Genomic DNA, 12,728 nt, shown 5'->3' with positions numbered 1-12,728 from the left:
ACATTTCCGTAAGGTAGTTGTGTTCAAAAGCTCAGAAGCAAAGCCACCAGTTTCCCCAAATGAATCCAGCAATGTTACAGCTTCTCTGCCTGAAAAGGGTTTTTGTTTGTGACTAAGCTGTTAAATTAATGCAAAGCTGTGGGTTTAAATATTTTCAGATCAAAAAGTTATATGAAAAACAAAGGGCAGAGTATTGGTGGTGACAACACTGAGTGGAAAACCCTCAGATCCACCAAGTGAACAATGAACTAACAGTCCAAGATTTAATCTCTTTACTTGGATTTCATTCACCATGACCTCAACCAGTGACAGTGAGTGTCAGTTCAACTGAAGACAGTAGTAGTAAAACAACAGAAGCATGTGCACAATTAAGAATGCCTTGACAAAGAGATAAATACTTAAATTCTTATCTACTATTCAGTAGAAAAAAAGAGAAATGGGTCATTCAGATTCATAAATATGTTACCTAAATAAAAGCTAAAATTAAAAAACACAGGCACCAGTACAAAATTACAGTAATAATTGTTGTTTACGACCTAAATGGTTATATAATGCAAACAAATTCACTCCTATACACATAGTGCTGCACTTCAAAACTGGAAGCACAGCTAAGTCAGCAGAGTGAGAAGGGATTAGAAAACAACTCTACTTAAGAGCAAAGATAGATGAAGGCATATAATCCACCTCAAATCTTTGTCCTTCTTGAGAGCAGGGAAAATTTAAGAACTAAAGCTCCTAGTCAGTTACAGCTCTTCTTCAAAAAGAAAGAGTTGGATGTGGAATAACACCTCTCAGCCAATTACAAATCTACCCATTGCAAGTGACCTTTAAAGATCATTTCACTACTACAGTAATTATGATGATGTGATTTTTTAGAAAGTTTTATGCACATTCGGTTAAAGTATTCAAATAAAACTTGAGAAATTGAACTCCAACCCTAAAACTGATCAAGCCTTTTCAAGAGTAGATGGGATAACGCAGTAAAGCTGTACTTCTTATAACTGTTAAATGCCTATTGAAATGACCTCAGGTTATAGCAGGACAGTGCAGGTTGACATCTTTAACACTGCTGTTGAGTACTAGCCAGACAGTCAAAGAAGCCTTTGGTTCACATTCTAGCCATTATATTGACATCAAGTGGCTGTATAATAAGAATATGCGAGAAAATATAGATCAGTTAAGAGGCCATGTCCATAAGTCTGAGCTAATGAGAAGTTTTCAGCAGCCAGATAGATTCATTACAGTTGCCTGCAGGCAATGTATTGTTGCAAAACTATATAGACACTAATTTTCATTAACTGTTACAACGGTGCTTAATCCAATTTGAATTTTCCATCCAAATTACAGGTATTCAATGATAACAATTAATTTACAAACACTGTTCTGAAAACTTGTCGCATCCATCTTGAGTAACATGCTTTCATGGTTCAATTCTATTATCTGAAAATACATTGGTTTATGCTTCAAGAACAGAGCTGCATTAACGTCCTGTAGTGGCATATCCACTTCAAAGGACATATGAATAAGAACGGGGGGGGGGGTTGAACAATAAAAGGTAAGATACATATTTATTTACAACTTTATAAAATGACTGGGGCATAATTAAACCAAGCTGCAGTTGCTTCATCTGCACAGTACTTCAGAGCTCCTTCACATGCACTGATAAGTCTACTGAAGGCTGCATACAATCACACTTTTGTCAGCTGCCACTGCGTGTGTTTAGATTGTTTTGTCCTCAGCGTTCACGTGAACCCTTTGGAAATGTGTGAGTAATATCGAACTGAAGTAGGTATGTGTTTGAGTCTGGAGAAAGCACTTCAGTAACTCCTCTGGATCATCCCCAATGTGCCACATGTACAGTAAAACGTAGAGCGCAAACATACCCCAGCTATTTAGCCTGCTAAAAATCAGCATTGCGCAACAGTGAATTAAATAACTAATGAACCTGCAGACTTTATTACACACTGCAATGAGACGTCAAAAAAATCCCCAAGGAGACAGGTGCGAAAAGACAAGCCGAAGCTCCTAAGATGTTTGAATAGAACAGGAAAAGTTCTGGCTAACGGATACGTTTGATAGGGGAACAAGAGGTCATTACATAATCACCTTTCTGTTTACTGACAGAAGATGGGACATCCCAAGACCCGACTTAAAAGTATAAGTTATGATGCCTGTTGATACTTACGTTTGTCAACCTATTAAGATAAATCAGAGATAGCAAACACTAGCTATATTTAGTCAGCCCATCGTAACGATAGCAACCATTTTTGCCATCTTAAGTCAATAAGGTAACACAGGTCAAGATTAACCGAAGTTAACCCGGCGTAAATGTGCCTAACACGTCGTTAGCGACCTCAAGTCACAGAGTTCCTAAGTAAGCTAGTCAGCTAATTAGTTAGCAAATAGCCACAGAGCCACAGGCAAGGTCCAAGAACTGCTACTACTGTTAGCTAGCTTTCACTTACGTTAAGCGAGTTCACTAATGTCAGCTACTTTACCTTCAACCAACTTCAGTTATGTTTTGATATTACTTACCATTCGCGTAAGCCTGTCCCGTCCCTGTCCCATTCTGAGAGTTGAACCCCGCAGTTGACATCTTGAAATAGACACAAGGATCTAATTTAGAGGTGCTTAGTTGGCGAATAGCTAGCTGCGTCTTTAGCTAGCTAACTAGCTGGCAGTCGCGGGTAACGTTTGATTAAATCCGTTGCTCTGGTGATGTGGCGTTTACTCAAAGTAGCGTCTACAGCGTCGTGTATTTATATCTTAAAAAGTTAATTAGTTGACTTGTTGGCAATCACATAGCCATGGCTATTATCGACACCCCGTCCAACTACCTACGGGTGAGTAACGACAGGCCTTGTCAGAGTAATCGTGTGAACACTTCTCCTCTTTCGTCGGAAGTTGGGATCACCCAGCAGGAACGACGTAAAAATCGTCGAGCATGCGCAGTGTGTACACGTGGCATTTCCTCCGGTGCCCTGGATATTCCAGTGTACTGGAAACAAGACAAGAGAGTACAAGCTCAAAATAAATTTACAGTACAGTGACTGTTTTTTAAAGCATGTACTCATTTAGCTGGATGTAGCAGGGCTGGTAAATGACTGCTAATCTGGCTATTTAAATTTCAAATTATTACAGAATAACTGCCACCCACAGAAAAAGTGACATACGAGTGTGTATAATTGTGGTATTTTATAAGTTTATAGGCTAAATAAAGAAAACCACAACAACACACGAGCCATCTTTTTGTGGTCGACCCCTACTAAAATATTGGATGAAAAAAATACAGTGCGTAAATTGTAAAATAAGAGAAACATATGACCATCAGTTTATTTCAGTTCTCCTGTCGGAAAGATGGTTGTGAAACATAAACAGGAAGCGGCTGGGCAGAGTTTTGGGGAGTTGTTAGACAGCCATTGCAGTGTCGTGGCTCAGTAACAAAACACGAAAAAGGAGAGGAAGACCTGGCAGTTCGCAGGCTCTCTCATTCGACCAGGAGACCAATTTACATGATTATAAGAGCGTACACATCGGGTAAATTGCTCTACACTTAAATAAGGGGTAAGTTTATCGAAATATTTTCTCAAAAATACGATCAGAAAAGAATTATGTGAGCGTTCGGCATCTCGGCTAGCAAATTATCCCGGCTTCAAACGATGCTACGTTAGCATTGCTAACACCAAGTTGGCTAACTTGCTTATTTTCTAACAGCCTCGAGCTCAATAAACTTACGTTGAGCAGCTGTTATACTGATATTTGATATTTATTATTGGAATGAAATGCTTGATGTATTACTAATATCCAGTGTAATTAGTACCTCGGCGAAGTATTTCTCACGCTAACTGCTGATTAGCCAATGTAGCCAGTAACCTCTCGATGCAACGTCGACTCTGAAGAATATGACACGTAGCTAGTGGCTTCCTGCTAGCCAGCGTGCTAGCCGGCCTCACCCAGGCTTAAAATTACATTCAGTGTATATTTGTGACTTGGATTTGAATTGTTGTTATTTGATATTTAGGCATCTTGTAGTTGTATTTTTTTGCCTGTCGGAGACCAATCAACCGTCTAACGTTAGCCTTTCAAGGTAAAGGTTAGCTAACTTCGTTGCTACGTTGTCAGTGATAGTGAGAGCTGTATTTCTTTTGACATCCAAGTTAAACCGCATATAGCGTGTCTCACTGTAGATTCACGGTTTTCTCAGGTTATCTAAAACCTATGTTGACTCAAAACACTTGTCTGAAATCTTAACAGTCGTTTGGAACCGATAGCATGTCCCCGAGGTAAAAGGTGTTGTATTATTATCGGTCGGTTTAAATTGATAATTGAAATAAACGTGTAGCTTGGTGATTTATGAGTAAAAACACCTCTGTACAGCCATAAACAATCCTGTGCTGAAAGTGTTGGCTTGAAATAATGGTCATTAACGCTTCTGATAGATTCAAGTACTAACAGATGTCTCATTGATGGGAACTTTAGCCTTACCTTTACTCTATCAGGGATTTTCATTGGGCAGTCAACAGTTTTTGTCACACATTTCATTACTGTTGCTTTAATGTGATTGGTCTTGCTTGTTGATCAGTTTGTAAAGTTATAATTTGTAAACATAAACCACAGATAGAAATTTAGACTGCTGCCTTCAGTCATATTTTTTCATTACCACACACTGCTTGGTTTACCGAAATTTTCAAACTCATGAGTTTCCGTTGGTCTTATGAACCGGTATTTGCCCATGGTTGTTGTCAGTTACTGTCAAACTGTTTCATATTCACAGCTGCATCACACTGCACGTGGGAGCTTGAGACTAATGCCAGCCCACAGTGTCATAGGAGTCGGTGAGGGCAGGCATTGGAGTAGAGTGTAGCAGCAGCTGATGTGTGGTTCAGCTGTATTTGCATGGTCTTGAACTTTGGCTACCTTATACTTTAACCCTGTAGTTGTTTGCATGTTGTGTAACTGGAGCTAGAGGTCGACACCAGCTTACCTTATTCTGATGTGTCTGTAACTGTCAGAGTGTCTGTGCAATGGAGCAAACATGGTTTCATTGGGGGAAAATTTAAGTAACTAAAAACCTCTTCTTTGGCGTTAGGGAGAGGAGGTTAGTTTTATTCAGCTTCCCTTTCTCAGATTTCCGAGATATTTGCTTTAACATTTGCTCACATGTCCCTTAAAAGAGGGAAAAAAATAAGTTTGCGTGTTCTAAAGTAAGAAATGAACAGCACCAGAGTTTATCTGGTGCAGAAGAAACAAGCTGCTGCTTGTAGTCTGTCAGAAAGCTGTTGATTTCACACAGTTCCAGCAGGTCCTATCTCAGATCTATTTTGTTTTGATTGAAATACAATCTGGATAGCCTATCATGAAAGGCTAAGACAAGGCTTCATTTCCAAGGCCCTTGCAGATGGGTTTTGTTAAAAAAAAAACCCAAAACAAAACAAAAAAAAAACACTTTGCCTGTTAAGGAGCTGTCAGATGGTATGTGATCAGTGCTCTGAATTTCAGCCAGTGCTGTCCAAAGACTCCTACTCTTTGGACAGCACTGGCTGTAGAAAGCCAGTCATTGTTCTTATCACTAGTTGCCATTATCTATGTGATAGGTTGGGCCAAGTTGCATATTCATAAGACCGAGTGCCTCCGTTTTGCAGTGAGGGGTCCTGATTGGTTCTATTGATCTTACTATCTGTCTCCTGACAGTGTTTTCAGGTACTTTCCCCAGTAAGCTTGAAGACTGTGATGCCTGTGAATATGAAACCATAATTTAGTTCAAGTATTTACTCAACAGGATAAAAAGTAATCAAACTTGTATGATGCTTTGCCAGTTTATCTTCATATTATGCTCTTATTAAAAATTCAAATCCTTTTGAACACTTTGTCACATAGCCTTACTTCAGTTTTGCTCACTGGATGTATTATAATAATCGGTGTTAAATCTTAAAATAACATGTTTCAGCTCATTTATTTTACCACCTTTATCCATTTATGTCTTCTTACCTCTGCTTTTATCCAATTTGTTGTTTTTCAGGATTCAACAGCTCCGGATATGTCATTCATATTTGATTGGATTTATACCAGTTTCAGTAGTGTACTACAGTTCTTAGGTGAGTCAAAATACACACAAAGTCAAAATAATTAATTGTTTAAAATGTTAACGGACTACTGTAACCAGTTGTGACTGCTTTTAGGATTTTAAGTTAATTCTATCAATGTTAAAAATGTTATGTAACATGATGAACGGGGTTGGTAATTTGAGGGGGTGATTAAGTACAAGTATATTCTGACTAATTTCATCATTGATAACAATTTAATTGTTATTGATAACAACAACTTAATTGTTATAACTACTAGTCTGTCCTGCACATAAGAGTGTTACACACATTAGTAGGTTTGTTCCCCAAAAATCTGTCCTGGTGTGGTAGAAGTTGATAGGAGGAAAGAGAGTTTCACGACAAATATTAGCTTACATTGTTACCCACATCTTAAACAAAAATACCCTGAATGTTCAGCAGGCACCATGTCCTAACTGATCATTCACATGATTGGATTTCATGCAATAAAACAGTTCAACAAAGTTGGTGTCCACAGCTAAAGCCCATACCATCCAAAACACATTACTTTAGTTCATAATCACAGACATTACACGGCTCTTTCGCTCTGACAAGTTTCTAATCATGTAGGAAGAACTGAATGAATCTCTATCATCAGTGGCCACCATTCCTTCAAATGCTTTTGTGCAGCTTTAAACCAAATTTTATAGCTCCTTGGTTAGAGCATTAACACAATCTGCCTCATGTATTTGATTCCCATTGGAATCATACATGCTACTTATGTTCGTGCAAAGTGGCTCAGCTAAAAGCATCCACCAAATGGTATATCTTATGTACGCGTGTGCTCACCGGCAATCAGATCAACTATGGAAGAGATGATTGCTGATAGTCTTTTCCCCCTCCAGTATGAAGGAACCAAATTGTTATAGTAAATAAAATCAAAAATCTTTCCTCTGTTTATTTGTAATTTAAAGTGACACATTTATGATCTCTTCTTCATTTGTCAAGTGTGCAGTCTGACCAAACCCAGTATTTCTTTTCTCCATGTGCCTGCTCACCAAAGCTTTGCTCTGTGCACAAATGTCCGTAGCATCTGTGATCAGCCGCCATTCTAGTCAGTGTGTGTGTGTTCACTGGGTCCGCGAGCCACAACCCTGGTGTTTTTCCTGCCTCTATTATCTTTAACATGCTGGACCAGCTCGTATTGCTGAAATAATTCACTTATGAATTCAAAGAAATACATATAATTGTGTGTTGTTTAAATGCGGCAGAATATGTTTAGTGGTTCATGTTGACATTTTTCTGTTGTGGTTGTCAGGCGTTGACGTTGGTATGAAAATTTGACATGACTCATAAATGCTACCTTAACTAACGGTGATCAGATTGTCTACAGGCCGCTGCCTTACCCTAATATGTGAATATGAAATGCACAGAAAGTAAATATCTCTCAAACTTATGAATTTTCACCTCAACTTTTTAAATGTGTTTGTGATAGATGTGTTCCTCTGAAATCTGTGAGGAAAATCTTGTCTTGTGTATCGGCTGCTCTTCTCTCCAAATGGCCCAGTTGTACTTTCTGTGTTTGCGATTCTCCCATGAAGCGGTCATACTTGTTCTCCCTGTCAGACAGGGAGCAAAGAGCTCTTGTGAGTAATGGTGACGTTTAGTCAAGCTGACTCAGTCAGAAATTTCATAAATCCACTGGGTATCACTCTGCTGACTCAGAGAGTGGTAAACACAAAGCCTTGAATTCTTATCAGCGAAATGAAGGACCCAGTTTCACCTTCTCTCTTTCCTCTTATTCACTAGACCCACCTGAGAGAACCAATACTTGAAAAGTAAAACTTTGTCAATTTTCCTTTGAAGCAGAATGCAAGTTTTAAGTTTTATTGTGAGAATTTTTTTTTTACCGGTATCACTGAACATCATCCATAGAAATACAAATCTTGTGGTACTTATATTTTTCTAGCTTCACACAATCAAGATTTCAAAAATGGAGCTTAACTTGGGCAAGTGTGGCTTGAATTATTATTAGTATTTTTTTTTTGTCTCCATAAAGTCAGGTAGAGATTAAGGAATTTCAGTGGGTGGAGCACAGTCACCTGTATGTGTTTTCATTGTGCCTCAAGTGTCATCTTTATGCTTTAAAAATTGTTTTTTTTTTTCTTAAGACCTTCAATACCACCTAATTGATCACTTGCAGTTTGAAATTTTAAAAGACTAAGTGTGTATGCGTGTGTGATGCAGCCTGGGGTAAAAAAGAGACTTTTAGTGCCTGGTCTTATGTTCTGATATGCCTCTGGCTTTGTTTCAGGACTGTACAAGAAATCCGGCAAGTTAGTATTTCTTGGCCTGGACAATGCTGGCAAAACGACGCTACTGCACATGCTCAAAGATGACAGACTGGGACAGCATGTGCCAACTTTACATCCAAGTGAGTTGGTGCTACACTCGCACACATGCACATCCGCAACACTCAGTTATGTGTAAAGGAAAAAAAAAAAAACACATTATAAAAAAAAAGAAATATATAAGATTTTAGCAGATTATTCACAGAGACTTACGTGTGCCATTTTAAACAAACCACTGCTGAATTTGTTAATAAAAAAAGATATTCATTCAGCTATTGGGTGTCAAAGACTTTTGAGCCAACCGATTTTTTCGCATTTGTTCGTGATCATGTTCTTTCTTCTTCTAGCCTCAGAAGAGCTGACGATTGCTGGCATGACTTTCACCACCTTCGACCTTGGAGGCCACGCACAAGGCATGTTTGTATATGCTGATGTTTTTAACTGTATTTGGTCATTTTATATGTTAGAGAAGCTCCAGTACCTTTTTTTTTTTTACTGGCAAAGTGATCTGGAAATGAAATGCAAAATGTGTCTAACATTAGTTGACAGACTGGACAGCCTCTCATGTTTGTTTTTGTTTTGTGTGTTCATTCATGCAGCCCGTCGAGTGTGGAAAAACTACCTCCCTGCCATCAATGGCATTGTCTTCCTTGTGGATTGTGCAGACCATACCAGATTGAACGAATCAAAAGCAGAGCTTGATGTAAGTACCTGCTAGGTCACTGTCACATTGTAGAGCAGCATTCGGAACTCCTCTAAACTTGAAAAATACACATTTTTGGTCAAATGCTTGATTTCTGATGTTTATGGTATCAGCAATGTTGAGATAGAGGTAGCCTAGTTAGTGTACTCAAGAGAAATGCCAACCCAAGTAAGTTTTTCCATAGAGGTACCATATTTTCCGGACTATAAGCTGCTACTTTTTTCCCACGCCTTGAACTCTGCGGCCTGAACAACGATGCGGCTAATCTATAGATCTTTATGGCCTAACAGGCCCAGTGATGCGAAGAGGAGGACGCTAGTTTTAAGCGTAACCTTTAACGGTCATTTTGCGCGTCATGCACACACCCTCATCATGGAAAACACTCAAAGAAATGCATATGAATTTCCCTCGGGATCAATAAAGTATCTATCTATCTACATATATATGATGCAGCTTTTAAGTTAAAAGCAATCGAACTGGCTGTCCAAGAACGAAATAGAGCTGCTGCACGTAAGCTTAGTGTAAATGAATCAATGGTGAGACGTTGGAGACGGCAGCGTGAAGAACTGACGCAATGCAAAAGGTCGACAAACGCTTTCAGAGGTATCAAAAGCAGATGGCCCGAACTTGAAAACGTATGTCATGTTACAATGTGGACACCTGCGGCTTATAGTCAAGTGCGGCCTGTATATGTACAAATATTTTTTTCTTTTGAAATTTGGTGTGTTGGGCTTATACTCAGGTGCGTTCTATAGTCCGGAAAATATGGTAAATAAAATTGGGAGGAGAGGGTGAGTTGTTGCTGTATGCTCAGTTAAAAAAAATTTCCAAAGAGCAATGATTTAAAACCAGACAAACTGCAGCAGAAATACATTTCATGATGAATGCACATTTAGATGAATGAACATTTTCGTACATATCACAGAACACATTACTGCTTGAAAGTGCACAGATATTTTAAGTGAGTCTGTAGAAAATGTAGGAAATTGTGTGAATACCTGTCACATAGTTACACGTAGTCTTCTTTCCCAGGCATTAATGACAGATGAGACCATCGGAAATGTGCCTATCCTGATCCTGGGCAACAAGATTGACAGACAAGACGCCATCAGTGAGGAGAAGCTGAGGGAAATGTTTGGATTGTATGGACAGACAACAGGCAAGGTGAGTACATGAGAACAGCATGTAATTGTTGGAACAATACATACGACCAAATATCAATTTGGGGATTGTCTTCCAGGAGTTCCCTTCTGTACATGTTTACCTAGTTAAAAGAGTAACTTAACATTCAGTTTACAAATTCAAGAAATTCATTTAAATCTGGAGGTTGCTATTGATATCCTATAGCTCTAAACTCACCTGGAAAATTTCAGGAATTTTTATTTAGGTAAAGGAAATGAGGTGAATTTATATTTTTTCCTTATTTCATGTCAGGGCACCATTCCCATGAAGGAGCTGAACACAAGACCACTGGAGGTGTTCATGTGCAGTGTGTTGAAGAGGCAGGGTTATGGTGAGGGCTTCCGCTGGCTCTCCCAGTACATCGACTAAAGCAGCCAAGCCCCGACATCGCCACCATCGGGGGAGGGCGCTAAACGCAACCACTCAAGACGCCCACCTTTGCCACCAGTACCATCATACTCAGCCCCATGTTCGTTTAAACAAGTTCGCCTCCACCTTCAGAGAAACCAGTACGACTTGATCCCAATAGACTTTTATTGGTCGAACATTTGGTTCCGCACTTACAGAAACCATACCTGTTTGCGCGCACGCACACACACACAGACACGTTTCCATCTCTGTCTTTTTCCTCCTTCCCTTCCTGCCATCTGTTGAGTGTGATGATAGATGCATATAACTGTAAATCTGTATATGATTCCATTGGTATATCAATAATCCCCGATGCCTCTTTCCCCTCTTCAACTCATTTTGAGCAATGAGAAAGAGCAACATAGTTGTATACTTTGCAGTACACTTTTTTAACAGTAAAGACCTTCATTCCACATTGTATTTAATCAGTGCATTTTGGTTTGTCCTTTTTTTTTCTTTTACATTTCAGTAAATAAAATGTGTGGCCACGTATACAGCCCTCATTATAGACGCATGGCTGTTTCACCCATTTATTAAAATGGACCAGTTCATTTATCTTAGCGTATAAAACATTAAATCCATTTCTTTAGGTTACTTGGAAGCTAAAATACCTTTGTCGAGACATCTATCTTTTGGGCACAGTAGCATTGGAATGGATCCAATTAGTCTGTGGGCTCCCCTTTTTAAAGAGAAACATGGGGTGGTAGTATAGCAGATGGGAAAAGATTTTTTAATAGAAAATAATACTGGCTATAACCCAGGCGAGGTTTGATGGAATCATTTAGATGGCACAATGGTCAGTTGAATCAAAGAAAACTATTTAAATAAATGAATCTTAGGGATGAATAGCTTGATAATAACATGCAGTACGAGATGAAGGGAGGAATGAACAGATGGTTGCCACATCTAGTAATCATCAAAATTAGAAGTCCATCCTACGATGTATTTCCCAGTGCAGACCTTTTTACAGGGTGAATCTAGTGACCAAGCTTAGATAACAAGACACAGTCGCACAGTGAGAACAGGTAGATAGGCCTAAGACGCCTCTAAGAAAGGGACCACATATGAAATGTACATGAACATCGTACATGGATTTTGTATTTATAAGTGGTATCCTTTGATCTATGTGCATTACTAGAAATTATTATGCATGCCTTGTTTTGATTTTTAATGTCCATTATTCCAGAGTACAACAAGAAGGAAAAGATGCCAAAATTTGCAATGAAAGCTGATTGTCATGTTTTGTTTTGGGTTTTTTTTTTAACAGAAACAATGGAATTGCGCTTAATACACATTTTTCTCTGTCCCCGTCCCTTTGTGTCTTTTTCATTCCCCCATGATTACATGATGAGCTGTTCCAATAGCGGTGGGACTCGCTGTTGTTTGCATCATAAACAATGTAATAAATGTTTTCAATGAATAAGAGGCTTTAACTTTGATCCATAGTGCATCCCAATTTTTTTGTCCCTTTTCTTTTGTCACATGAAGTAGTAGTATTCAGTTCCTTCAATTAAAAGCATAATATGCAGCAATGTTTGGTTGCTGTTTGTAAACACACCATTAAGTGTTGTCAAATATCATCGTTTTGGGTTTATGGCCATTTGGGGGCTTTGGAATCGTTGATGTCCATAAACACCTTGAACATAGCAAAATAACAGGAGAATAATAAACTACGGGCAGGGGGCAGCGTCTCTGCAAATACAGACACCAACAAACAAGTCCAGTGGGTCATAAGTGATGACTGATTATTTTTCTCTGAATCTGTAAATTGTTCTGCACTACAGGGAAGTCCTGCATGCAAAATCTCAAATAAGTACAGAAGTATCAGCAATTACATTAACTACTTTGCATACAGTTTGGCAGGGGGTTCTGCACTAGGAGTTGGGCACATTGAATAAACAAAGTTCTGCAGAAATATGTATTCACATTTTGGACCATTCTTTAATTTTTGTTGTGACATACTGGAGAGTTTGACTCCTTAAGGGCCTCAAAGATTTTGACATGAGAATATTAGAGGGGAAATAAATTTAATCAAACGGGTAA

The 12,728-nt window shown here is 38.8% G+C and overlaps 2 protein-coding genes across 8 annotated transcripts in view; one reads left to right on the top strand and one right to left on the bottom strand.

Annotated features, from left to right (window-relative positions):
* The window catches only part of sec24a (SEC24 homolog A, COPII coat complex component), a 28,892-nt gene extending 18,739 nt beyond the window's left edge, over nt 1-10,153 (bottom strand). For 2 of the 6 annotated variants that reach the window (XM_046409938.1, XM_046409940.1), the window contains exon 1: nt 2,536-2,964. In XM_046409938.1, coding sequence (XP_046265894.1) covers nt 2,536-2,596 — 61 coding nt within the window. In that variant the 5' untranslated portion in view covers nt 2,597-2,964. Of the gene's footprint in view, nt 1-2,535; nt 2,965-10,093 lie in introns of those variants that run through there. The other 4 variants (XM_046409941.1, XM_046409937.1, XM_046409942.1 and 1 more) reach the window with 4 other exon arrangements.
* On the top strand, nt 3,395-12,124 carry sar1b (secretion associated, Ras related GTPase 1B). Of its 2 annotated transcripts, XM_046409944.1 has the most exons (8): nt 3,395-3,564; nt 5,595-5,700; nt 6,020-6,095; nt 8,356-8,475; nt 8,740-8,805; nt 8,992-9,095; nt 10,128-10,259; nt 10,530-12,124. In XM_046409944.1, exons 3-8 carry the CDS (start codon nt 6,038-6,040, stop codon nt 10,644-10,646), a joined length of 597 nt encoding a protein of 198 aa, XP_046265900.1. In that variant the 5' UTR covers nt 3,395-3,564; nt 5,595-5,700; nt 6,020-6,037; the 3' UTR covers nt 10,647-12,124. The 2 variants fall into 2 exon arrangements, with proteins under 2 accessions (XP_046265900.1, XP_046265899.1); XM_046409943.1 differs by lacking the exon at nt 5,595-5,700 and having other exon boundaries at nt 3,397-3,564.
* Nucleotides 12,125-12,728: the final 604 nt, after the last annotated feature.

This window comes from Scatophagus argus, chromosome 14 (assembly GCF_020382885.2).
Source record: "Scatophagus argus isolate fScaArg1 chromosome 14, fScaArg1.pri, whole genome shotgun sequence".
In the NCBI taxonomy this organism is placed as follows: Eukaryota; Metazoa; Chordata; class Actinopteri; family Scatophagidae; genus Scatophagus; species Scatophagus argus.
This window is presented reverse-complemented; position numbering and strand designations above follow the sequence as displayed.